This window comes from Salvelinus alpinus, chromosome 10, assembly GCF_045679555.1.
Source record: "Salvelinus alpinus chromosome 10, SLU_Salpinus.1, whole genome shotgun sequence".
Classification (NCBI taxonomy): Eukaryota; Metazoa; Chordata; class Actinopteri; order Salmoniformes; family Salmonidae; genus Salvelinus; species Salvelinus alpinus.
The window spans coordinates 67,975,587-68,001,196 of NC_092095.1; the positions used below are offsets into that span (position 1 = coordinate 67,975,587).

A 25,610-nucleotide genomic window follows, 5' to 3' on the forward strand; every position below is an offset into this window, starting at 1 on the left:
GGTGGGTGTGGTTATGGGCTTGGCCAATGGTGATGTCACCAACATACATTTGAGGCTGTCCTATTGGCCGGAGTGACAAAATGTTGTTTAAAAGCTAATTTCCTGCAATTCTACACATTTTGCCAAGGCTTATGTCTTCTGAGTGACAAACAAAATGAAAAAAATGGGGTCTCACGTCATGACAAAACTCCTGAATGCATAATTTTTTTAATTCTCCTCGTCTAGCTTTTATTTAGGTTATTATTAGTTCTCAAAGACGATATTATTTAAAAATATATAGGTCAATTATATGTTCTATGTGCCTAATATCCGGTTTTAGTAGTTTGAGGTGGAACTGACAGCGTTTTAGCAACATGAAATCTTATAAAAATCTGATCACCCCCCCCAGGGAGAATGACACTTTCATTAAAAACAAAGTACATTCTCTGACGAGCACTTAGATATGGTCATTTTCACATTTTCATACTTTCATAGAATGTTTGGGAACTGACAAGTAAGGTATTTGTTAAAATTCTATAACAATATATAGTGGGAAAGTGACCGTGCCTTTGGACAATTAATAGACACTGCAGTAAATAAACCCCAATAAGAACGTGTATGTCGTGTCCAGAACCAGACTACACAGACCGGTGCCCCATAGCCAATCAAAGTTACAATACGCATATATGCAAATAAGCCATTTGCCACACGGACCTGCCATCATTCACTTTGAACTGGACTATGTGTTTACAGGCAGTAGGACCTGCCATCATTCACTTTGAACTGGACTGTGTGTTTACAGACAGTAGGACCTGTCATCATTCACTTTGAACTGGACTATGTGTTTACAGGCAGTAGGACCTGCCATCATTCACTTTGAACTGGACTGTGTGTTTACAGGCAGTAGGACCTGTCATCATTCACTTTGAACTGGACTGTGTGTTTACAGGCAGTAGGACCTGTCATCATTCACTTTGAACTGGACTGTGTGTTTACAGGCAGTAGGACCTGTCATCATTCACTTTGAACTGGACTGTGTGTTTACAGACAGTAGGACCTGCCATCATTCACTTTGAACTGGACTGTGTGTTTACAGGCAGTAGGACCTGTCATCATTCACTTTGAACTGGACTGTGTGTTTACAGGCAGTAGGACCTGTCATCATTCACTTTGAACTGGACTGTGTGTTTACAGGCAGTAGGACCTGTCATCATTCACTTTGAACTGGACTGTGTGTTTACAGGCAGTAGGACCTGCCATCATTCACTTTGAACTGGACTATGTGTTTACAGACAGTAGGACCTGTCATCATTCACTATGAACTGGACTATGTGTTTACAGGCAGTAGGACCTGTCATCATTCACTTTGAACTGGACTGTGTGTTTACAGACAGTAGGACCTGTCATCATTCACTTTGAACTGGACTGTGTGTTTACAGGCAGTAGGACCTGTCATCATTCACTTTGAACTGGACTGTGTGTTTACAGACAGTAGCAACAGTGCGACTTTAGACCATTAGAAAGCATTTGCAAAAAGCCACAAAAGCCACCTGAATGGATACATGCCAATATGTAAATACCACGGAGTCCTCTTACATTTGGGAACGTCACAGTCCTATTGATCAAACAACCATGAACTGGTAGGCTCTCTCCCTCCCTAAGATCAACAACTAAGGTCTCTCCTCGCTCGTCCCAAGGGTCATGGTCTCGCTCGTCCCAAGGGTCATGGTCTCGCTCGTCCCAAGGGTCATGGTCTCGCTCGTCCCAAGGGTCATGGTCTCGCTCGTCCCAAGGGTCATGGTCTCGCTCGTCCCAAGGGTCATGGTCTCGCTCGTCCCAAGGGTCATGGTCTCGCTCGTCCCAAGGGTCATGGTCTCGCTCGTCCCCGGGTCATGGTCTCGCTCGTCCCCGGGGTCATGTTCTCTCCTCTCTATTACCTGGGTCACCTACACTAAGATCTGATGATAATGACTTCCTAGGCGGTGGTCTCCTCCCTCGCCCCCCATGATGCCGGATTCCCATTGGGCCCTGAGGGAAAAGGAAAAGGAGGCAGACATGTTGACTGGACTGAGCTTTAATTGTCTACTTTTTTCATCTTTTAATCTTACATTTTCACGTCACAGATTTGGTCCATTTTGTCGTACGAAACAACCTTCTTTGTCAAGTGTGTGTTGAGGACTCACGTGGTGGTGGTTGGGGATCATGTGGTGTGTGTGTGTGTGTTCTGAGGACTCACGTGGTGGTGGTTGGGGATCATGTGGTGTGTGTGTGTGTGTGTTCTGAGGACTCACGTGGTGGTGGTTGGGGATCATGTGGTGTGTGTGTGTTCTGAGGACTCACGTGGTGGTGGTTGGGGATCATGTGGTGTGTGTTCTGAGGACTCACGTGGTGGTGGTTGGGGATCATGTGGTGTGTGTTCTGAGGACTCACGTGGTGGTGGTTGGGGATCATGTGGTGTGTGTGTGTGTGTGTTCTGAGGACTCACGTGGTGGTGGTTGGGGATCATGTGGTGTGTGTGTGTGTTCTGAGGACTCACGTGGTGGTGGTTGGGGATCATGTGGTGTGTGTGTGTGTTCTGAGGACTCACGTGGTGGTGGTTGGGGATCATGTGGTGTGTGTGTGTGTTCTGAGGACTCACGTGGTGGTGGTTGGGGATCATGTGGTGTGTGTGTGTGTGTGTTCTGAGGACTCACGTGGTGGTGGTTGGGGATCATGTGGTGTGTGTGTGTGTTCTGAGGACTCACGTGGTGGTGGTTGGGGATCATGTGGTGTGTGTGTGTTCTGAGGACTCACGTGGTGGTGGTTGGGGATCATGTGGTGTGTGTGTGTGTTCTGAGGACTCACGTGGTGGTGGTTGGGGATCATGTGGTGTGTGTGTGTGTTCTGAGGACTCACGTGGTGGTGGTTGGGGATCATGTGGTGTGTGTGTGTGTTCTGAGGACTCACGTGGTGGTGGTTGGGGATCATGTGGTGTGTGTGTGTTCTGAGGACTCACGTGGTGGTGGTTGGGGATCATGTGGTGTGTGTGTGTGTTCTGAGGACTCACGTGGTGGTGGTTGGGGATCATGTGGTGTGTGCCGTGGATCAGCGGAGGCCTGATGGCAGGGTTGTACTGGAGGGGTTGACCCAGTAATGGGTATCTGCCGTCCACTGCCTGCCCTGGGCCGAAGGGTCTGGGGAACTGGGTGATTATGGGGATGGGGCCGGCCGAGTGGAGGTTCTTTATGGAGGTCAGTTGGTGGGTTGGAGCTTGGGGCTGGGCCGGAGGCGTGCTGGCGCTGCCCAGCTGGGGACTGTTCTATAGGACAGAGGCAGAAAGGAGGGACAGGGACGTGGGGGTCAAAGAGGGGACATAGAAACCCTTTAATATAGTCCAGAGGGAAAGTGTGTCCCTAGTTCGAAGAGACGGGCCTAAGCAAGATGCTCGGAGTCGCTTATCTTGATAACACAATGAGCAGTTATTTGGGATGCAAGATGATGTGTAGATCAGTCATCCTGCCCTCGCTCAGGCTGATCCTGCCCTCGCTCAGGCTGATCCTGCCCTCGCTCAGGCTGATCCTGCCCTCGCTCAGGCTGATCCTGCCCTCGCTCAGGCTGATCCTGCCCTCGCTCAGGCTGATCCTGCCCTCGCTCAGGCTGATCCTGCCCTCGCTCAGGCTGATCCTGCCCTCTCTCCAACATGCAGAATATTACAACGACTCCTGACTGGTTATGTCTAATTATCAGCAGCTCAGTAGTTACCCGTGAGTCGTCTGGTGGTTCTGAGTAGTTACCCGTGAGTCGTCTGGTGGTTCTGAGTAGTTACCCGTGAGTCGTCTAGTTGTTCTGAGTAGTTACCCGTGAGTCGTCTAGTGGTTCTGAGTAGTTACCCGTGAGGCGTCTAGTGGTTCTGAGTAGTTACCCGTGAGGCGTCTAGTTGTTCTGAGTAGTTACCCGTGAGGCGTCTAGTTGTTCTGAGTAGTTACCCGTGAGTCGTCTAGTGGTTCTGAGTAGTTACCCGTGAGTCGTCTAGTGGTTCTGAGTAGTTACCCGTGAGGCGTCTAGTGGTTCTGAGTAGTTACCCGTGAGGCGTCTAGTTGTTCTGAGTAGTTACCCGTGAGGCGTCTAGTGGTTCTGAGTAGTTACCCGTGAGGCGTCTAGTGGTTCTGAGTAGTTACCCGTGAGGCGTCTAGTGGTTCTGAGTAGTTACCCGTGAGGCGTCTAGTTGTTCTGAGTAGTTACCCGTGAGTCGTCTAGTGGTTCTGAGTAGTTACCCGTGAGTCGTCTAGTGGTTCTGAGTAGTTACCCGTGAGTCGTCTAGTGGTTCTGAGTAGTTACCCGTGAGTCGTCTAGTGGTTCTGAGTAGTTACCCGTGAGTCGTCTAGTGGTTCTGAGTAGTTACCCGTGAGTCGTCTAGTTGTTCTGAGTAGTTACCCGTGAGTCGTCTAGTTGTTCTGAGTAGTTACCCGTGAGGCGTCTAGTTGTTCTGAGTAGTTACCCGTGAGTCGTCTAGTTGTTCTGAGTAGTTACCCGTGAGGCGTCTAGTGGTTCTGAGTAGTTACCCGTGAGTCGTCTAGTGGTTCTGAGTAGTTATCCGTGAGTCGTCTAGTGGTTCTGAGTAGTTACCCGTGAGTCGTCTAGTGGTTCTGAGTAGTTACCCGTGAGTCGTCTAGTTGTTCTGAGTAGTTACCCGTGAGTCGTCTAGTGGTTCTGAGTAGTTACCCGTGAGTCGTCTAGTGGTTCTGAGTAGTTACCCGTGAGTCGTCTGGTGGTTCTGAGTAGTTACCCGTGAGTCGTCTAGTGGTTCTGAGTAGTTACCCGTGAGTCGTCTAGTGGTTCTGAGTAGTTACCCGTGAGTCGTCTAGTTGTTCTGACTAGTTACCCGTGAGGCGTCTAGTGGTTCTGAGTAGTTACCCGTGAGTCGTCTAGTTGTTCTGACTAGTTACCCGTGAGGCGTCTAGTGGTTCTGAGTAGTTACCCGTGAGGCGTCTAGTGGTTCTGAGTAGTTACCCGTGAGTCGTCTAGTTGTTCTGACTAGTTACCCGTGAGTCGTCTAGTTGTTCTGAGTAGTTACCCGTGAGTCGTCTAGTGGTTCTGAGTAGTTACCCGTGAGTCGTCTAGTTGTTCTGAGTAGTTACCCGTGAGTCGTCTAGTGGTTCTGAGTAGTTGCCCGTGAGGCGTCTAGTGGTTCTGAGTAGTTACCCGTGAGTCGTCTAGTTGTTCTGAGTAGTTACCCGTGAGTCGTCTAGTGGTTCTGAGTAGTTACCCGTGAGTCGTCTAGTGGTTCTGAGTAGTTACCCGTGAGTCGTCTAGTGGTTCTGAGTAGTTACCCGTGAGTCGTCTAGTGGTTCTGAGTAGTTACCCGTGAGTCGTCTAGTGGTTCTGAGTAGTTACCCGTGAGTCGTCTAGTGGTTCTGAGTAGTTACCCGTGAGGCGTCTAGTTGTTCTGAGTAGTTACCTGTGAGTCGTCTAGTTGTTCTGAGTAGTTACCCGTGAGTCGTCTGGTGGTTCTGAGTAGTTACCTGTGTGTTGTTTAGTTGTTCTGAGGACCTCTGGCTGCGTGTGTGATCCAGACTGTAGAATCTGTTGTGTTTCCACTGTGAAGGGGAGTGGGCTCTGGGCTGGTGGTTAGGGGGCAGGGTCAGCTGCATCATCACCATACCACCACTGTGAGGACCGGGGTGCACACCTACAAACAAACAGACACACAGTTACAACAACGTCAAAATCACAGCTTCAGTGTCTAAGGAACGTTTTCCATCCTCGGATGGACACACAAGGCAGGAAAACCATTTTAATGGTATCAAATCTCATACTTAAGGGTCTTTCAAAGCGAACGGTATCTATATTAGTATGTGTGTGATCCCGGGGGGAATTGAACCCACGACCTTGGTGTTGCTGAGAGGAGGGGTAATGTTACCTGTGCACTGCTGTCCAGGTAGCTGCTGGGTCCCACACGGAGACGAAGCCCGGGGAAACTGCATCTGCTCTGCTCCAGGAGGAGGTAAGAAACCCATCGATGGACTGTGGAGACACTTGCTTAGTCAATATATTTATGGAGCTCTATGAGGCATCAATTAAAAGGCATTGATAGCACCAGCAGCCAGCCACTTTATAGTTGCTCTCAAAAGTCTCCCTTAAAGAGCCCTAACACCATTTTTCAGAAATAGTCTTGAGCTGAAAGTGACCTCCAGACTGCCCTACTAACAGAAACTCCACTGAGCTGAAAGTGTCCTCCAGACTGCCCTACTAACAGAAACTCCACTGAGCTGAAAGTGACCTCCAGACTGCCCTACTAACAGAAACTCCACTGAGCTGAAAGTGACCTCCAGACTGACCTACTAACAGAAACTCCACTGAGCTGAAAGTGACCTCCAGACTGCCCTACTAACAGAAACTCCACTGAGCTGAAAGTGACCTCCAGACTGCCCTACTAACAGAAACTCCACTGAGCTGAAAGTGAACCCCAGACTGCCCTACTAACAGAAACTCCACTGAGCTGAAAGTGACCTCCCTCCCTGTTGTACTGGTTCCTCTATACCGCCCCACAGCATCAGTACTGTCAGTGTTAATATTAAGTGTCCCAAATAAAACCTTATTCCCTATATAGTGCACTACTTTTAACCAGGTCATAAAGAGGAAATTAATGACATGTTTGTTTTTCTCTGCGGCGTTTCATCAACGTTGAACTACTTTGGAATATGAAACAGTACCAGATTACAGACCTAACACTTATTTAATACACAGTCCATCTTCCTGGTGTCAACAATAGAACAGCTCAGTGCCTACCTCATGGTGCTGTGTTGATTTGGTGGCATGACACTGTAGTAAACCTGCATGCCTGACATGGCCATGGGACCTTGGCTTGGATGGCTCTGGATCATCATTGGCTGTTGACATGCCTGCTGATGTGGAGGCATGTTCTGAGACCCCTGGGGCATTGATACCTGCACGACGCACACAGACCATATGGAACAACAGGATTAAGCAGGACTATTTCTTTTTTACATTTACAATTGATACAGACATCTGATGTCAGATCCCTTTCAAATCTCTTTTCAATTCAATCTTCAAACTATTTAACATTTCAGGGTTCGATTGATATAATTATAAGATTTTCAGTCAGGAAAAGATGTTCACAAGAGCAAGATGTTCACAATAGAAGACCAAACCATGTCAAAGTAAAAGGACAGGACAAATCAATTTGATTCTTTAATTGAAAAAAAAACCCAACAGTTTAATAATGATAAGCCAAAAAGAAGGTACCTGATAAGACGACATTGAAGGGTACTGGACCATGAAGGCCGTCATGTGATTTCCCATATTGCTGTGCTGCTGGTTGTTCACCAGGTTCTGATGCTGAGGGCCCTGGGGCTGACTTGGCATCACAGCATGGTAACCTTCAGTAACATTAGGACGTTACAATTCACTTCTATTGAAATATCTAGTGAGATGTAGAACATTTGAATTCATTGTTTTTAAACAAAATGGTGACATTAATTCTATTCACAACGACTATGAATGAATGAGCCGAAGTGAAATGAGAAACATATTTAATATGCCTCTGTTGTCTTAGGAGATGATCTCTTTACTTGTATTAGAATTAAGCAGTAAGGCCTGAGGGGGTGTGGTATGTGGCCAATATACCACAGCTAAGGGCTGTTCTAATGCACGACGCAACGTGGAGTGACTGGATACAGCCATGGTATACTGGCCATATACTACAAACCCCCAGGTGCCTTATTGCTATTATAAACTGGTTACCAACGTAATTAGAGCAGTAAAAATACATGTTTTGTCATACCCGTGGTATACGGTCTGATATACCACGGCTGTCAGCCAATCAGCATTCAGGGCTCGAACCACCCAGTTTATAATACCCATTACAATTGTAGAAGAAAAAATAAAACATGGAGAAAATCATACAATATTGATTCCAAGGAAGGAAGAGCGTAGTGGGAAAAAAAACACAGCGAAAACAAAGACTAATAGATAAGCAAATTACAAAAACAGACGATGCAAAATGCGCAACATAGAAAAAGGGTGGTCTCTCTCGCAAAGTAAAAAGGGTGGTCTCTATCGCAAAGTAAAAAGGGTGGTCTCTCTCGCAAAGTAAAAAGGGTGGTCTCTCTAGCAAAGTAAAAAGGGTGGTCTCTCTAGCAAAGTAAAAAGGGTGGTCTCTCTAGCAAAGTAAAAAGGGTGGTCTCTCTAGCAAAGTAAAAAGGGTGGTCTCTCTAGCAAAGTAAAAAGGGTGGTCTCTCTAGCAAAGTAAAAAGGGTGGTCTCTCTAGCAAAGTAAAAAGGGTGGTCTCTCTAGCAAAGTAAAAAGGGTGCTGGAAATAGTAGTGCTTGTTCCATAGTGGACTGCTGAATGTCAAGGTTACAGACTGGAGCTTCTCACAGAGAAATCCAGGGACCGCATTAGTCGCCGTCGTCCTTTTGTAAAAAGGTGACCGGAACATTCTTTAGCCCCAATGAGGAAAAGTGAAACAAGACGAGACCAATAGAGAATGAATGCTTTCATATGTGAAAGAGCAGGACACTATTTTGACCGTCCTCCAGTCTCTCTCCTGACCTCTGCTCACAAACCCAAGCATGAAATGACTCTCCCATTATATCCCCCACACACCATTCCACCTGACCACACAGAGAATGGGAGTAGATTGCCTTGGTACAGCAGGTGAAATAGGAAGTTGCTAACAGGTGCTTTATGCCTATTGTCAGTGTGCCTTTGTGTTGTAATCTGCAGGACTGAACGGTTCCAAAAAGACACGTTGTAATAACAGATGACGACCCTGAAGGAACGGGTAGTCATCATCATGGCCACTGGAGAAGTGTTGAGGGGCGGAAAATAGAGACCGCTGGAGGAGAGGAGTGAGAGACTGAAGAGAAGTGAGGGGCGGAAAATAGAGACCGCTGGAGGAGAGGAGTGAGAGACTGAAGAGAAGTGAGGGGCGGAAAATAGAGACCGCTGGAGGAGAGGAGTGAGAGACTGAAGAGAAGTGAGTGGCGGAAAATAGAGACCGCTGGAGGAGAGGAGTGAGAGACTGAAGAGAAGTGAGGGGCGGAAAATAGAGACCGCTGGAGGAGAGGAGTGAGAGACTGAAGAGAAGTGTTGAGGGGCGGAAAATAGAGACCGCTGGAGGAGAGGAGTGAGAGACTGAAGAGAAGTGAGGGGCGGAAAATAGAGACCGCTGGAGGAGAGGAGTGAGAGACTGAAGAGAAGTGAGGGGCGGAAAATAGAGACCGCCGGAGGAGAGGAGTGAGAGATTGAAGAGAAGTGAGGGGCGGAAAATAGAGACCGCCGGAGGAGAGGAGTGAGAGACTGAAGAGAAGTGAGGGGCTGAAAATAGAGACCGCTGGAGGAGAGGAGTGAGAGACTGAAGAGAAGTGTTGAGGGGCGGAAAATAGAGACCGCTGGAGGAGAGGAGTGAGAGACTGAAGAGAAGTGAGGGGCGGAAAATAGAGACCGCCGGAGGAGAGGAGTGAGAGACTGAAGAGAAGTGAGGGGCTGAAAATAGAGACCGCTGGAGGAGAGGAGTGAGAGACTGAAGAGAAGTGAGGGGCTGAAAATAGAGACCGCTGGAGGAGAGGAGTGAGAGACTGAAGAGAAGTGAGGGGCGGAAAATAGAGACCGCTGGAGGAAAGGAGTGAGAGACTGAAGAGGAGTGAGGGGCTGAAAAAGAGACCGGTTCACTGTGAGAATCATAGAACTCTCAGACAGCGTCCCGGCCCCGCATTCTGCCACTCCGCTTTCCAGGTCTTCATCACCAACACCTCTGTGTTCCAGTCCAGACTCCTGGTCTTCATCACCAACACCTCTGTGTTCCAGTCCAGACTCCTGGTCTTCATCACCAACACATCTGTGTTCCAGTCCAGACTCCTGGTCTTCATCACCAACACCTCTGTGTTCCAGTCCAGACTCCAGGTCTTCATCACCAACACCTCTGTGTTCCAGTCCAGACTCCTGGTCTTCATCACCAACACCTCTGTGTTCCAGTCCAGACTCCTGGTCTTCATCACCAACACCTCTGTGTTCCAGTCCAGACTCCTGGTCTTCATCACCAACACCTCTGTGTTCCAGTCCAGACTCCTGGTCTTCATCACCAACACCTCTGTGATCCAGTCCAGACTCCTGGTCTTCATCACCAACACATCTGTGCTCCAGTCCAGACTCCTGGTCTTCATCACCAACACCTCTGTGTTCCAGTCCAGACTCCAGGTTTTCCCATCGCCAACACCTCGGTGGTCTAGTGTGGCTGAGTTAAGAGTGTGGTGAGGTTGTAGGTTCAATTCCCACAAGCATAATTTATTCTGAAGCCTTCAGCAAAACTGTTTCATTGCAGAAGCAACTTCCTTATGCAAGTGGTTTGGAAACAGTCATTATTTTCACTGTGGCTAGATATTCCACTGTTTATGCACTAGTAGACTAACAGTATTTAGCCTAATTTGTTCCTCTGCTCAGCCCCAAGAGATGCCTCCTAATTCCCCAGACAGACGATAGAGTAGCATTCCTCCACATTAAAGCCAGTAAATGGCCACAGTGCTGCGTTCAGCAGGAGACAACCAGTAAAACAGCTGTGGTGAGGAGGCAGGAGGCTGTAGCTAACAACCAGTAAAACAGAGCTGTGTTGAGGCAGGAGGCTGTAGCTAACAACCAGTAAAACGGAGCTGTGTTGAGGCAGGAGGCTGTAGCTAACAACCAGTAAAACAGAGCTGTGGTGAGGAGGCAGGAGGCTGTAGCTAACAACCAGTAAAACAGAGCTGTGGTGAGGAGGCAGGAGGCTGTAGCTAACAACCAGTAAAACAGAGCTGTGTTGAGGCAGGAGGCTGTAGCTAACAACCAGTAAAACGGAGCTGTGTTGAGGCAGGAGGCTGTAGCTAACAACCAGTAAAACAGAGCTGTGTTGAGGCAGGAGGCTGTAGCTAACAACCAGTAAAACAGAGCTGTGTTGAGGAGGCAGGAGGCTGTAGCTAACAACCAGTAAAACAGAGCTGTGTTGAGGAGGCTGTAGCTAACAACCAGTAAAACAGAGCTGTGTTGAGGAGGCAGGAGGCTGTAGCTAACAACCAGTAAAACAGAGCTGTGTTGAGGAGGCAGGAGGCTGTAGCTAACAACCAGTAAAACAGAGCTGTGTTGAGGCAGGAGGCTGTAGCTAACAACCAGTAAAACAGAGCTGTGTTGAGGCAGGAGGCTGTAGCTAACAACCAGTAAAACAGAGCTGTGTTGAGGAGGCAGGAGGCTGTAGCTAACAACCAGTAAAACAGAGCTGTGTTGAGGAGGCAGGAGGCTGCAGCTAACAACCAGTAAAACAGAGCTGTGTTGAGGAAGGAGGCTGTAGCTAACAACCAGTAAAACGGAGTTGTGTTGAGGCAGGAGGCTGTAGCTAACAACCAGTAAAACGGAGCTGTGTTGAGGCAGGAGGCTGTAGCTAACAACCAGTAAAACAGAGCTGTGTTGAGGAGGCAGGAGGCTGTAGCTAACAACCAGTAAAACGGAGCTGTGTTGAGGAGGCTGTAGCTAACAACCAGTAAAACGGAGCTGTGTTGAGGAGGCTGTAGCTAACAACCAGTAAAACAGAGCTGTGTTGAGGCAGGAGGCTGTAGCTAACAACCAGTAAAACAGAGCTGTGTTCAGGAGGCAGGAGGCTGTAGATAACAACCAGTAAAACAGAGCTGTGTTGAGGAGGCTGTAGCTAACAACCAGTAAAACGGAGCTGTGTTGAGGAGGCTGTAGCTAACAACCAGTAAAACGGAGCTGTGTTGAGGAGGCTGTAGCTAACAACCAGTAAAACGGAGCTGTGTTGAGGAGGCTGTAGCTAACAACCAGTAAAACAGAGCTGTGTTGAGGCAGGAGGCTGTAGATAACAACCAGTAAAACAGAGCTGTGTTCAGGAGGCTGTAGCTAACAACCAGTAAAACGGAGCTGTGTTGAGGAGGCTGTAGATAACAACCAGTAAAACGGAGCTGTGTTGAGGAGGCTGTAGCTAACAACCAGTAAAACAGAGCTGTGTTGAGGCAGGAGGCTGTAGATAACAACCAGTAAAACAGAGCTGTGTTCAGGAGGCTGTAGCTAACAACCAGTAAAACGGAGCTGTGTTGAGGAGGCTGTAGATAACAATGGTGTCCCCCCCAGGGTGCAGAGAAACAGAATACACACTCAGCAAGCAGACTGCAGCTCACTGGGAGACAGCTCAGTTAATCAAGACAAACACAGAGAGATATCAGTGTGTGTGTTTACCTGGCTGCTGGGGTAGAGGCTGGTTCTGGGGGCTGGTGTAGTGCACGGGGCTGACAGGGCGATAGTGCTGGTTGGAGTGGGAGTGGGGGTCCTGGGCTGGAGCACAGTAACATGTGTGCATCTACAGGAGAGGAAGGACAACAAGCAGACAGAGTTTCTCTGGTCACCTTGGATTCTGAGCACTTTCCTCAAAGAGGATCTGAGGTCAATCTAGATTGTGATCATATCTGGATAATCTGGTGGATAATATCATTGACTATTACTGAAGGAGACTGAGACCAACAAGTAGGTAGTTGAAGTAGACGATGCCATGAGATGGTGTGTTGACTGACCATGTGACTGTACTGTACCTGTTGTACCTGCTGTGGCATGTAGCCCTGTTGCTGCATGACCGGCTGGCTCATAGGGTGTGCAGGGCCGGGGTAGGCCTGGGTTTGTCCCACCACAGGGGGCCCTGGAGGGGCCACCATGTAGCCAGTCTGCTGGTGCTGCAGGGGGCCCTGGAGCACCACAGGGCCCGAAGGGTACATGGCAGGGTGGGGGCCGTCGTTAGTGCCGTCGCTGGACGCCTGGCGCACCACACTCATGTGGCTGAACTGGGCAGCCAGCCCTTCTTGCTGTGGGGAGAGAATAATGCTGAAAACATATGTTTCAAATGTATGTACTGTCTAATGTCCTTTAAAATGGTCAAATCCAATCAATCAACAGACAGGGCCAGAGGCAATGTGCATCAAGACCAGGGCCGAAATTATTAGGGTCATATTTATTAGGACACACCGTAGCAAAACATTTTGAAACAGAAAATGAATGTGTCTTATTGGAGACAAGTTCTAGTAGTCTCTCCCTGTTTCAGTCAGTTTTCTACCGTTTGATGCCGAACACCACCCAGGGAACCCAAACTGGGTATTTATAGCAGCAGAGTAGGCTACCTCAGTCTAGGTCATCTATGACAAGCTGTTCAGTGGCAGTAAATTGGAAGTTTAGCGTATCTGCTCATGGATTATTCAACATCTGGTATTGAATTTATGATTAAAAACCGTTTCAGTGCTTTAAAATCAGTCATAGAGGGATGTGTTGGGTGAAAGCAGGTCAGGAAAGGAGGACAACAGAATGCAGCCTGATCTAGTCTACCTAACAGAATGCAGCCTGATCTAGTCTACCTAACAGAATGCAGCCTGATCTAGTCTACCTAACAGAATGCAGCCTGATCTAGTCTACCTAACAGAATGCAGCCTGATCTAGTCTACCTAACAGAATGCAGCCTGATCTAGTCTACCTAACAGAATGCAGCCTGATCTAGTCTACCTAACAGAATGCAGCCTGATCTAGTCTACCTAACAGAATGCAGCCTGATCTAGTCTCCCTAACAGAATGCAGCCTGATCTAGTCCACCTAACAGAATGCAGCCTGATCTAGTCCACCTAACAGAATGCAGCCTGATCTAGTCCACCTAACAGAATGCAGCCTGATCTAGTCTCCCTAACAGAATGCAGCCTGATCTAGTCTCCCTAACAGAATGCAGCCTGATCTAGTCCACCTAACAGAATGCAGCCTGATCTAGTCTCCCTAACAGAATGCAGCCTGATCTAGTCTCCCTAACAGAATGCAGCCTGATCTAGTCTCCCTAACAGAATGCAGCCTGATCTAGTCCACCTAACAGAATGCAGCCTGATCTAGTCCACCTAACAGAATGCAGCCTGATCTAGTCTACCTAACAAAATGCAGCCTGATCTAGTCTACCTAACAGAATGCAGCCTGATCTAGTCTACCTAACAGAATGCAGCCTGATCTAGTCTACCTAACAGAATGCAGCCTGATCTAGTCCACCTAACAGAATGCAGCCTGATCTAGTCCACCTAACAGAATGCAGCCTGATCTAGTCTACCTAACAGAATGCAGCCTGATCTAGTCTACCTAACAGAATGCAGCCTGATCTAGTCTACCTAACAGAATGCAGCCTGATCTAGTCTACCTAACAGAATGCAGCCTGATCTAGTCTACCTAACAGAATGCAGCCTGATCTAGTCCACCTAACAGAATGCAGCCTGATCTAGTCCACCTAACAGAATGCAGCCTGATCTAGTCCACCTAACAGAATGCAGCCTGATCTAGTCTACCTAACAGAATGCAGCCTGATCTAGTCTACCTAACAGAATGCAGCCTGATCTAGTCCACCTAACAGAATGCAGCCTGATCTAGTCCACCTAACAGAATGCAGCCTGATCTAGTCCACCTAACAGAATGCAGCCTGATCTAGTCCACCTAACAAAATGCAGCCTGATCTAGTCTACCTAACAAAATGCAGCCTGATCTAGTCTACCTAACAGAATGCAGCCTGATCTAGTCTACCTAACAGAATGCAGCCTGATCTAGTCTACCTAACAGAATGCAGCCTGATCTAGTCCACCTAACAGAATGCAGCCTGATCTAGTCTAACAGAATGCAGCCTGATCTAGTCTAACAGAATGCAGCCTGATCTAGTCTACCTAACAGAATGCAGCCTGATCTAGTCTCCCTAACAGAATGCAGCCTGATCTAGTCGACCTAACAGAATGCAGCCTGATCTAGTCGACCTAACAGAATGCAGCCTGATCTAGTCTACCTAACAGAATGCAGCCTGATCTAGTCTCCCTAACAGAATGCAGCCTGATCTAGTCTACCTAACAGAATGCAGCCTGATCTAGTCTACCTAACAGAATGCAGCCTGACCTAGTCTACCTAACAGAATGCAGCCTGATCTAGTCTACCTAACAGAATGCAGCCTGATCTAGTCCACCTAACAGAATGCAGCCTGATCTAGTCTACCTAACAGAATGCAGCCTGATCTAGTCTAACAGAATGCAGCCTGATCTAGTCTAACAGAATGCAGCCTGATCTAGTCTACCTAACAGAATGCAGCCTGATCTAGTCCACCTAACAGAATGCAGCCTGATCTAGTCTAACAGAATGCAGCCTGATCTAGTCTACCTAACAGAATGCAGCCTGATCTAGTCTACCTAACAGAATGCAGCCTGATCTAGTCTAACAGAATGCAGCCTGATCTAGTCTACCTAACAGAATGCAGCCTGATCTAGTCTACCTAACAGAATGCAGCCTGATCTAGTCTACCTAACAGAATGCAGCCTGATCTAGTCTCCCTAACAGAATGCAGCCTGATCTAGTCGACCTAACAGAATGCAGCCTGATCTAGTCGACCTAACAGAATGCAGCCTGATCTAGTCTACCTAACAGAATGCAGCCTGATCTAGTCTACCTAACAGAATGCAGCCTGATCTAGTCTACCTAACAGAATGCAGCCTGATCTAGTCTACCTAACATGATCTAGTCTACCTAACAGAATGCAGCCTGATCTAGTCTACCTAACAGAATGCAGCCTGATCTAGTCCACCTAACAGAATGCAGCCTGATCTAGTCCACCTAACAGAATGCAGCCTGATCTAGTCCACCTAACAGAATGCAGCCTGATCTAGTCCACCTAACAGAATGCAGCCTGATCTAGTCTACCTAACAGAATGCAGCCTGATCTAGTCTACCTAACAGAATGCAGCCTGATCTAGTCTACCTAACAGAATGCAGCCTGATCTAGTCTACCTAACAGAATGCAGCCTGATCTAGTCTACCTAACAGAATGCAGCCTGATCTAGTCCACCTAACAGGGTAATAGGGCTGTTTTATCTAACCTTTATTTTACTAAGCAAGTCAGTTAAGAACAAATTCTTATTTTACAATGACGGCCTACCCCCGGCCAAACCCTCCCCTAACCTGGCGACGCTGGGCCAATTGTGTGCCGCCCTATGGGACTCCCGATCACGGCCGGATGTGATACAGCCCGGGATCGAACCAAGGATCGAACCAGGGTCTGTAGTGACACCTCTAGCACTGAAATGCAGTGCCTTAGACCGCTGCGCCACTCGGGAGCTAACAGAGTCATGTTCTACCTAACGGTCACAGGGCAAACAGGGTCATGTTCAACCTAACAGTCACAGGGCTAACAGGGTCATGTTCTACCTAACAGGGTCACAGGGCTAACAGGGTCATGTTCTACCTAACGGTCACAGGGCTAACAGGGTCATGTTCTACCTAACGGTCACAGGGCTAACAGGGTCATGTTCAACCTAACGGTCACAGGGCTAACAGGGTCATGTTCAACCTAACGGTCACAGGGCTAACAGGGTCATGTTCAACCTAACGGTCACAGGGCTAACAGGGTCATGTTCTACCTAACAGGGTCACAGGGCTAACAGGGTCATGTTCTACCTAACGGTCACAGGGCTAACAGGGTCATGTTCAACCTAACGGTCACAGGGCTAACAGGGTCATGTTCAACCTAACGGTCACAGGGCTAACAGGGTCATGTTCAACCTAACAGGGTCACAGGGCTAACAGGGTCATGTTCTACCTAACGGTCACAGGGCTAACAGGGTCATGTTCAACCTAACGGTCACAGGGCTAACAGGGTCATGTTCAACCTAACGGTCACAGGGCTAACAGGGTCATAGGGCTAACAGGATCATGTTCAACCTAACTGGGCCATGTTCAACCTAACTGGGCCATGTTCAACCTAACTGGGCCATGTTCAACCTAACTGGGTCATGTTCAACCTAACTGGGCCATGTTCAACCTCACTGGGTCATAGGGCAAACAGGGTCATGTTCTACCTAACCAGGTCATAGGGCAAACAGGGTCATGTTCAACCTAACTGGGCCATGTTCAACCTAACTGGGCCATGTTCAACCTAACCGGGTCATAGGCCTTACTGGGTCATAGGGCAAACAAGGTCATGTTCTACCTAACTGGGTCATAGGGCAAACAAGGTCATGTTCTACCTAACCAGGTCATAGGGCAAACAGGGTCATGTTCAACCTAACTGGGCCATGTTCAACCTCACTGGGTCATAGGGCAAACAGGGTCATGTTCTACCTAACCAGGTCATAGGGCAAACAGGGTCATGTTCAACCTAACTGGGCCATGTTCAACCTAACTGGGCCATGTTCAACCTAACCGGGTCATAGGCCTTACTGGGTCATAGGGCAAACAAGGTCATGTTCTACCTAACTGGGTCATAGGGCAAACAAGGTCATGTTCTACCTAACTGGGTCATAGGGCAAACAGGGTCATGTTCTACCTAACCGGGTCATAGGGCAAACAGGGTCATGTTCTACCTAACAGGGTCATGTTCCACCTAACTGGGTCATAGGGCAAACAAGGTCATGTTCTACCTAACTGGGTCATAGGGCAAACAGGGTCATGTTCTACCTAACCGGGTCATAGGGCTAACAGGGTCATGTTCCACCTAACTGGGTCATAGGGCAAACAGGGTCATGTTCAACCTAACTGGGTCATAGGGCTAACAGGGTCATGTTCAACCTAACTGGGTCATAGGGCTAACAGGGTCATGTTCCACCTAACTGGGTCATAAGGCTAACAGGGTCATGTTCTACCTAACCGGGTCATAGGGCTAACAGGGTCATGTTCCACCTAACTGGGTCATAGGGCAAACAGGGTCATGTTCAACCTAACTGGGTCATAGGGCTAACAGGGTCATGTTCAACCTAACTGGGTCATAGGGAAAACAGGGTCATGTTCAAGCTAACTGGGTCATAGGGCAAACAGGGTCATGTTCCACCTAACTGGGTCATAGGGCAAACAGGGTCATGTTCAACCTCACTGGGTCATAGGGCAAACAGGGTCATGTTCAACAAGCACTCAGTTGCAAGACATTTTGCAACAGAAAACAAGATTCTGGGTTCCCATTGGGCAAACTGCTGGTTTCAAATGTCTTCTGCCTAATGAACATGATCCAGGATCCTGCTGAACACTTCTTCAATCACAAAGTCATCCCAGATAAAGATGTCTTTCCATCATACATTACATCAAAGATTCTGTATAAAAATATAAACTTCTGGAATTAACACACGTAACGTAATGTCCATGTCTTATAAAAGACCACCTAATTAAATGACAAGGTGCTGAAGAGGCAACTGGACAGAAACACAGGTGGGAGATAGAGGGGAGGAGAGGAGAGAGAGGATTGATAGGTACCAAAGTGTATTGTTGGTTAGAGGAGAGTGGCAGGAACTGAGGAGGAGGGTAAGAGATGGTTGAGTACTGGATCGGCTGTGGAGCAGAGGGCTGGAGATGCCAAACCGGCTGAAGGAGGAGAAAAGGACAGAACAGAGGGAAAGAGAGGAGAGAGACCTCCATTAGGTTAAGAAGTCAGAGGTGATTGAATAGGAGGAACTAGAGCTGGCTGATTAATAGCACAATGAATTGAACCTGATTGATATCTAGATAATTCACTCAGCCCTAGCTCGTAGATGATGAATGTTCTCTGGGAAATTAGGAGGCATCAATTAAAGAATGATGGATTCTAATCTACTATATTAATTGAGAACAGGTAGAGTAAAGAAATGACTGCATGCAGGGAGTGAATGGGCTTTCTGGAGAAAGAAGGGATACATGGGCTGTCGACTCATTGACTGACCTGGGAGAGGACGTGATTGGCTGGCTGGTGCGGGGCAGGGGGCAGTAGGGGAGGGGCCAAGGGCTGCTGGCTCCTCCCACTTTGCTGTGAGGTCATCGAGGGGTTGTAGATCACAGCACTGCCGTCAGGGTTTACAAAGGGTTGGCCTGCAGGTGGGGAACAACAAACTTAGACTGTAGACCAGGGCTGCCCAACCCTCTTCCTGGAGATCTACTGTCCTGTGGGTTTTCAGTCCAACCATCTTCGTGGAGATCTACTGTCCTGTGGGTTTTCAGTCCAACCCTCTTCCTGGAAGAGGACTGAAAACTTACAGGACGGTAGATCTCCAGGAAGAGGGTTGGACTGAAAACCTACAGGACAGTAGATCTCCAGGAAGAGGGTTGGACTGAAAACCTACAGGACAGTAGATCTCCAGGAAGAGGGTTGGACTGAAAACCTACAGGACAGTAGATCTCCAGGAAGAGGGTTGGACTGAAAACCTACAGGACAGTAGATCTCCAGGAAGAGGGTTGGACAGCCCTGCAGTAGAGGCTATAGGACATTTGAGTATAATTTAGTCAATAGGAGTTATGCTATACTAAGATGTATCCTGAATAATGACTAAACCACGAATATATACACAGTTTACCAACTCCCTTAGTCCATTCATTCAATCTGGAAAGGCTTTGATACATATTTGACCCAACATATGTAGTTTGTGGAAGTTTCAGCAACAGTCTAAGAGAAGAGCAGACAGACTAATAGACTGAATAAGAAGTTTGTTTTACAAGAACTATGATCAAAACCAACCATCACATCAAACCCAAAATAAAGACAGCACACAGAGACAGGCCAATCCAGCCTATTTAAAGACAGCAGACAGAGACAGGCCAATCCAGCCTATTTAAAGACAGCACACAGAGACAGGCCAATCCAGCCTATATGAACTGAGGGATGAGGACCAACCCTGATCAGAAGATACCAACCTGTGTGTGGGTTGACCAGTATACTGCCAGGCGGTATCCCTGTGGCTTCCGGGGGAAGGAAATAGTAACTAGTAGCATTAGCAGTTGCCTGGGTTGGCGCTGGGCCGGATGCAGGCGCCGGGCCATTCCTGCTGCCCCGATCACAGTGTACAGAAGTTCTACTACTGCTGGGGGCCGTGGCAGCGGAGGACGCAGAGGAGGAAGGTGTAGGTTGCACCGTGCTGGGGCCACCGACAGGGCCGGCTGCCTGGGTTAGAGCAGCTGGGACAGGGAGAGGCAGGTGGAGGACTTGGGGGCGAGAGATGGAACTCGTAGAAGACCCTACACTATTAGAAGACTCAGAACCTAGAGGAGGGAGGGATGAAAAGATCACTAAACGTCCTACAGAGAGGACCACGAAAGACGTCCTATAGTTTAACCGGCATTGTAAATAAGAATTTGTTCTTAACTGACTTGCCTAGTTAAATAAAAGGTGAAATAAAAAGTAAAAATAGAGGCAGTGGCTTGTAACACATGCACAGCCAGCCTCTGGGCAGGGGTACAAGGAGGACAGCTATTGGTCACTTCTGCGGTAACAGGGGTAGAAGCAGAATAGCCACTGGTCCATTCAAAAGTGGGACACACGGTGAGTGAATTCATTGGCTATAGGTGATATTTGTCCCTCTGTGGGCATCTTGCGTGAGCCCAAATCAAGTGTAATTTTAAGTGGTCCACATCTTAAAGAGTATAACCACAAACATGTTATTAGTTTGTCAGTAATGCAACCACAGACACATTTTCCTGGTTTAGAACGTCAAAGTTCGTCTTCTGGCACGTACGCAAACCTCCGATATTTGATGTCAAAAGCAAAGCCACCAGGAGCTTTGAAATCTGGACAGACAAAAGAGGAAAACTGGGCTCAAGTTTGGTCTCTCTGGACGTATTACTGGAGAGGTGTGAAACACGTCTCTCCGTCTTGCCAACAGTAAAAGCCAATGAATTCAGAATTGTGATGGCCATCATTCTTCATGTTTTCTACACAAACTAAACCACCAGCACTTAAAGAAATTGGGGATACTATAACAAAATTAGAAAAAAGCTAAAACCAAAAATGCTAAAACCAAAGATGCTAAATGATGCCAAAGAACCAAAAAGATGACATGCACTGCATACAGAAGAGATGAGCCACAGGACAGAGCTAACAGGAACACAAAATGGCTTCCCAGTAGGAGCAGAGCAGATGTTTGTGCTGCACAAAGTGAGCCCCATCTTCGTAAACAATGTTAAAGAAAAAACTCAAGCAAAAAGCTGTCTGTCTGGCGCAGTCAGTGCACTGTGGAAATGGAATCACATGAAACCAAAAAGAAAAGCCTCTAGAACAGAGGCGGCAACAACAACAACAAAAAACATGATCGAAAAGACAAGGAACGGAGGAGGAACCAAAACAGGATAAACAAAGAAAACTGGGTCTCCATTCCCCCAGTATGCCTGTATTAAACAGGGATGGTGCACACAGACACACAGTGAAGGACCAATTTCAACTCATGTCAGTCAGAAACTAGTGTATCACATTGTCTAGGGGTGACTGACCACACTTGGGGAAAATCAGTTACCACCAAGTAGTCATGGACACAGAACACATTTTTCTTCATTTGACAAAGAATTCAGAGGAGAAATTCAGCTTGTACGTCAGTGACATCACAATGTCTTAAAAACAGGTGCTTCACTGTGCTGTGGAACAAAGCAGACTGGACACGATACGTCGCACGTGCTTTTGATTACGTGTGCATGAGCCAGTGCCCCCCCCCCCCCCCCCCACCCTCCCCCTATTACTTGCCTGTTTTGGAGAGGCGTCCGGTGCTCTTGCTGCTGGCTGAGCTGTCTCCTCTGATGAGGACAGAGATGCTGCTGAAGCTGCTGGCCTTGGTCATGGTGGGCCTCAGGTTACGGTTGGAACTGTCTGAATCAGTGCTGCTCCACGGCCGGGCATCACAGTTCTTGGGGTCATTCTCAGAGCTGCTCTGTCTACTGCTGGCTGATCGCCCGTCCCCTAGTCTGAGGAAACAAGGTATGGATGGATGGATGGAGATATATATGTGTGTGTGTGTGTGTGTGTGTGTGTGTGTGTGTGTGTGTGTGAGTGAGAGGAGAGAGATCTGTGACAGAAAGGAAGTACCTGAAGAGTTGCCGTCTCTGTTGTGTGCTGATACAAGCCTCTTCATCAGGGCTCCTGCATGGGGAGATGACCATGCAACATTATCAAAGGGTATCAAATCCACGTTGGACCAACCAGTCAAACCGTCCACGTTGGACCAACCAGTCAAACCGTCCACGTTGGACCAACCAGTCAAACCGTCCACGTTGGACCAACCAGTCAAACCGTCCACGTTGGACCAACCAGTCAAACCGTCCACGTTGGACCAACCAGTCAAACCGTCCACGTTGGACCAACCAGTCAAAACGTCCACGTTGGACCAACCAGTCAAACCGTCCACGTTGGACCAACCAGTCAAACCGTCCACGTTGGACCAACCAGTCAAACCGTCCACGTTGGACCAACCAGTCAAACCGTCCACGTTGGACCAACCAGTCAAACCGTCCACGTTGGACCAACCAGTCAAACCGTCCACGTTGGACCAACCAGTCAAACCGTCCACGTTGGACCAACCAGTCAAACCGTCCACGTTGGACCAACCAGTCAAACCGTCCACGTTGGACCAACCAGTCAAACCGTCCACGTTGGACCAACCAGTCAAACCGTCCACGTTGGACCAACCAGTCAAAACGTCCACGTTGGACCAACCAGTCAAAACGTCCACGTTGGACCAACCAGTCAAAACGTCCACGTTGGACCAACCAGTCAAAACGTCCACGTTGGACCAACCAGTCAAAACGTCCACGTTGGACCAACCAGTCAAAACGTCCACGTTGGACCAACCAGTCAAAACGTCCACGTTGGACCAACCAGTCAAAACGTCCACGTTGGACCAACCAGTCAAAACGTCCACGTTGGACCAACCAGTCAAAACGTCCACGTTGGACCAACCAGTCAAACCGTCCACGTTGGACCAACCAGTCAAAACGTCCACGTTGGACCAACCAGTCAAAACGTCCACGTTGGACCAACCAGTCAAAACGTCCACGTTGGACCAACCAGTCAAAACGTCCACGTTGGACCAACCAGTCAAAACGTCCACGTTGGACCAACTAGTCAAAACATCCATGTTGGACCAACCAGACAAACCGTCCATGTTGGACCAACCAGTGTCAAATTAGACAGATATGTGAATGATATTTACCTTCCATCTAGATGGAAATGATCTCCCTGTGGAAAAAAATACATCCATATGAATATCTTACTTACATGTCATTTACAGTCCATAAAGCCTATCCATATTTTACTTCAAAATAAACACAAATGCATCATTAATCTAAATTGATTAGCCAAAATCTCACATCTGGTGCAAATATCCTGTCCCTGGCTCTCTGATAGTCCTCCTCTCTCTCCTCGATAGATTTGCTTCTCCTGTCGTCTTTCAGGCGCATTCGTATCTGCAAGCACATGCACAACTTAGCCAGCAGCTTCCGCACAGCCTAGCCAGCAGCTTCCGCACAGCTTAGCCTAGCCAGCAGCTTCCGCACAGCCTAGCCTAGCCAGCAGCTTCCGCACAGCTTAGCCTAGCCAGCCCCTTCCGCACAGCTTAGCCTAGCCAGCAGCTTCCGCACAGCTTAGCCTAGCCAGCAGCTTCCGCACAGCTTAGCCTAGCGCCAGCAGCTTCCGCACAGCTTAGCCTAGCCAGCAGCTTCCGCACAGCTTAGCCTAGCCAGCAGCTTCAGCACAGCTTAGCCTAGCCAGCAGCTTCCGCACAGCTTAGCCTAGCCAGCAGCTGGAACAGCAGCACCAGATTTTCACCCTCTCAAAGACACATCGCTGAGAATGCATCCCAAATGGCACACTATTCCCTATATACTTTACTTCTGTTGATTGGAACAGAAACCGCCTACCATGCCGTCTTCCCGGTCGAAGCTGGCGTTGTCTCTTTTGAGAATGTAGCGTTTTTGGAAATCGTCTGTTTTGTCGTCTTTTATGTGTTCTGAGAATTTTTGATCTGGTCTGTGGAAGAGAATTTACATTGGTGGAAGTTTAGAAGCGTGGGGGAAAAAATCTACACCAAATACATACTTTCAAAGCAATTTGATGTATTTAAGCTTCATAGAATCTAATAAAATGTATTATTGTGGTTCAGTATAAATCCTGAAAATAATGTATTATAAAATGTTTTAAAACTGACTGGTACCAAATGAAAAACATACATTCTTGTATTGCTAGTTTTGTTGATGATGACAGACTTCCCGGTGGGGTCAACATTGTGATCCATGCCAAAGTAGGCAGCCACTCGGTGTAGCAGCATTCTATGGTACGACGTCATGGGAGGGAACTTCCTCTTCTGGCTTCTAGGAAACACGAGAGCTGAATGAGCTTTACTGAAAGGCTAAAATAATACAACTATAGAATTGAATTTAAATAAAATTGCATTAACTATAAATGAATAAAATACATGAAATCAATCAATAAATGTATTAATTAAATAACTTACTCATTATTACTGATAAAATCCAGAATGTCCTGCTCCAACTTCAACAGCATCATTCTGTCTCTGGGGTTGTTCTTAAGGGTGTTGACCAGGAACTCATGCAGGTCTATTCCAGTAGAGTCTGTGTAGTCCTGGCTGGAATCTAGACACAAGAGGACCAATCATTCTGGTAATGGTGCTCTATACACAACACATCTCTGTGGACTATGGGGTGTGTTCGTAAATTCACTCTGGAGTGACACTAAGCACACAGCCAAGACAACACAGGAGTGGCTTCGGGACAAGTCTCAATGTTCTTGAGTGGCCCAACCAGAGCCCGGACTTGAACCCGATCGAACATCTCTGGAGAGACCTGAAAATAGCTGTGCAGCGACGCGCCCCGTCGAACCTGACAGAGCTTGAGAGGATCTGCAGAGAAGAATGGGAGAAACTCCCCAAATACAGATGTGCCAAGCTTGTAGCGTCATACAAGAAGACTCGATGCTCTAATCGTTGCCAAAGGTGCTTCAAAGTACTGAGTAAAGGGTCTGAATACTTATGTAACTGTGATATCAGTTTAATACATTTGCAAAAATTGATAAAAAACTGTTTTTGCTTTGTCATTATGGGGTATTGTGTGTAGATTGATGAGGGAAAAAAATTATTTAATACATTTTAGAATAAGGCTGTAACGTAACAAAATGTGGTAAAAAGTCAAGGGGTCTAAATACTTTCCGAATGCACTGCTGGCAACAATTTCATTACATCATTTTCTCCATTTACTGACACCGGTCATATTCAATATTATATTCATATTCAATGGGTGTTGCGCGTGCGTAAATTAAAATTGGTTATTGTGCGCTCTGGCACACTCACACTGAGTGCTCTGAAAGCAGAGTAGATAGCCAGAGTGAATTTACGAAAGCACCCATAGTCTCCTAGGATTCTATATTAGATTTCTCAGAGAGCTCCATGTTCCGGAATCAGTTCATTAGTTCTCTAGACTAAAGCTCACAACATGTCTCCAAGGTCTTGTATTGTAACATACAAACACAACCGTGCCTGTCTGTCTGTGAAGGCAGGGATGGCCATTATATTCTCTCTCACTATTTACAACACAAAGATAACAATGAACCTCTCCGCCAACTCTCCCACACCCACACACCTCTTGAGAGCATTTTCCTGGGCATCTTCTCTGGTTTCTCCACCTTCTCTTTCTCCTCCTTGGCAGACAGCTCCTCCTTATCAAAGGACTGGGATATCTGGATGTGAATTTGAAGAGTAAGAAATAAAAACTTCAGTGGTAGCTACTGGCAGCCTATTCCCTATGGGCCCTGGTCAAAAGTAGTGCACTACATAGGGAATAGGGTGCCATATGAGAAGTACACTAAAATGAAAATACAGACAGAA

General features: G+C 47.6%; 1 protein-coding gene across 17 annotated transcripts in view; it reads right to left on the reverse strand.

Moving 5' to 3' along the window:
- The window catches only part of LOC139532731 (R3H domain-containing protein 1-like), a 56,766-nt gene that overhangs the window by 4,243 nt on the left and 26,913 nt on the right, over nucleotides 1-25,610 (reverse strand). For 9 of the 17 annotated variants that reach the window (XM_071330689.1, XM_071330680.1, XM_071330687.1 and 6 more), the window contains 19 exons: nucleotides 25,366-25,462; nucleotides 24,225-24,363; nucleotides 23,941-24,081; nucleotides 23,632-23,740; nucleotides 23,083-23,178; nucleotides 22,926-22,951; nucleotides 21,803-21,856; nucleotides 21,464-21,681; nucleotides 19,648-19,992; nucleotides 18,683-18,828; nucleotides 18,241-18,348; nucleotides 12,549-12,815; nucleotides 12,199-12,319; nucleotides 7,225-7,358; nucleotides 6,748-6,905; nucleotides 5,879-5,982; nucleotides 5,481-5,647; nucleotides 3,026-3,277; nucleotides 1,917-2,007 (listed from right to left, as the gene is read on the reverse strand). In XM_071330689.1, the coding sequence (XP_071186790.1) occupies nucleotides 1,917-2,007; nucleotides 3,026-3,277; nucleotides 5,481-5,647; nucleotides 5,879-5,982; nucleotides 6,748-6,905; nucleotides 7,225-7,358; nucleotides 12,199-12,319; nucleotides 12,549-12,815; nucleotides 18,241-18,348; nucleotides 18,683-18,828; nucleotides 19,648-19,992; nucleotides 21,464-21,681; nucleotides 21,803-21,856; nucleotides 22,926-22,951; nucleotides 23,083-23,178; nucleotides 23,632-23,740; nucleotides 23,941-24,081; nucleotides 24,225-24,363; nucleotides 25,366-25,462 (2,773 nt within the window). The remainder of the gene's footprint in view (nucleotides 1-1,916; nucleotides 2,008-3,025; nucleotides 3,278-5,480; nucleotides 5,648-5,878; nucleotides 5,983-6,747; nucleotides 6,906-7,224; nucleotides 7,359-12,198; nucleotides 12,320-12,548; nucleotides 12,816-18,240; nucleotides 18,349-18,682; nucleotides 18,829-19,647; nucleotides 19,993-21,463; nucleotides 21,682-21,802; nucleotides 21,857-22,925; nucleotides 22,952-23,082; nucleotides 23,179-23,631; nucleotides 23,741-23,940; nucleotides 24,082-24,224; nucleotides 24,364-25,365; nucleotides 25,463-25,610) is intronic. The other 8 variants (XM_071330691.1, XM_071330682.1, XM_071330683.1 and 5 more) reach the window with 8 other exon arrangements.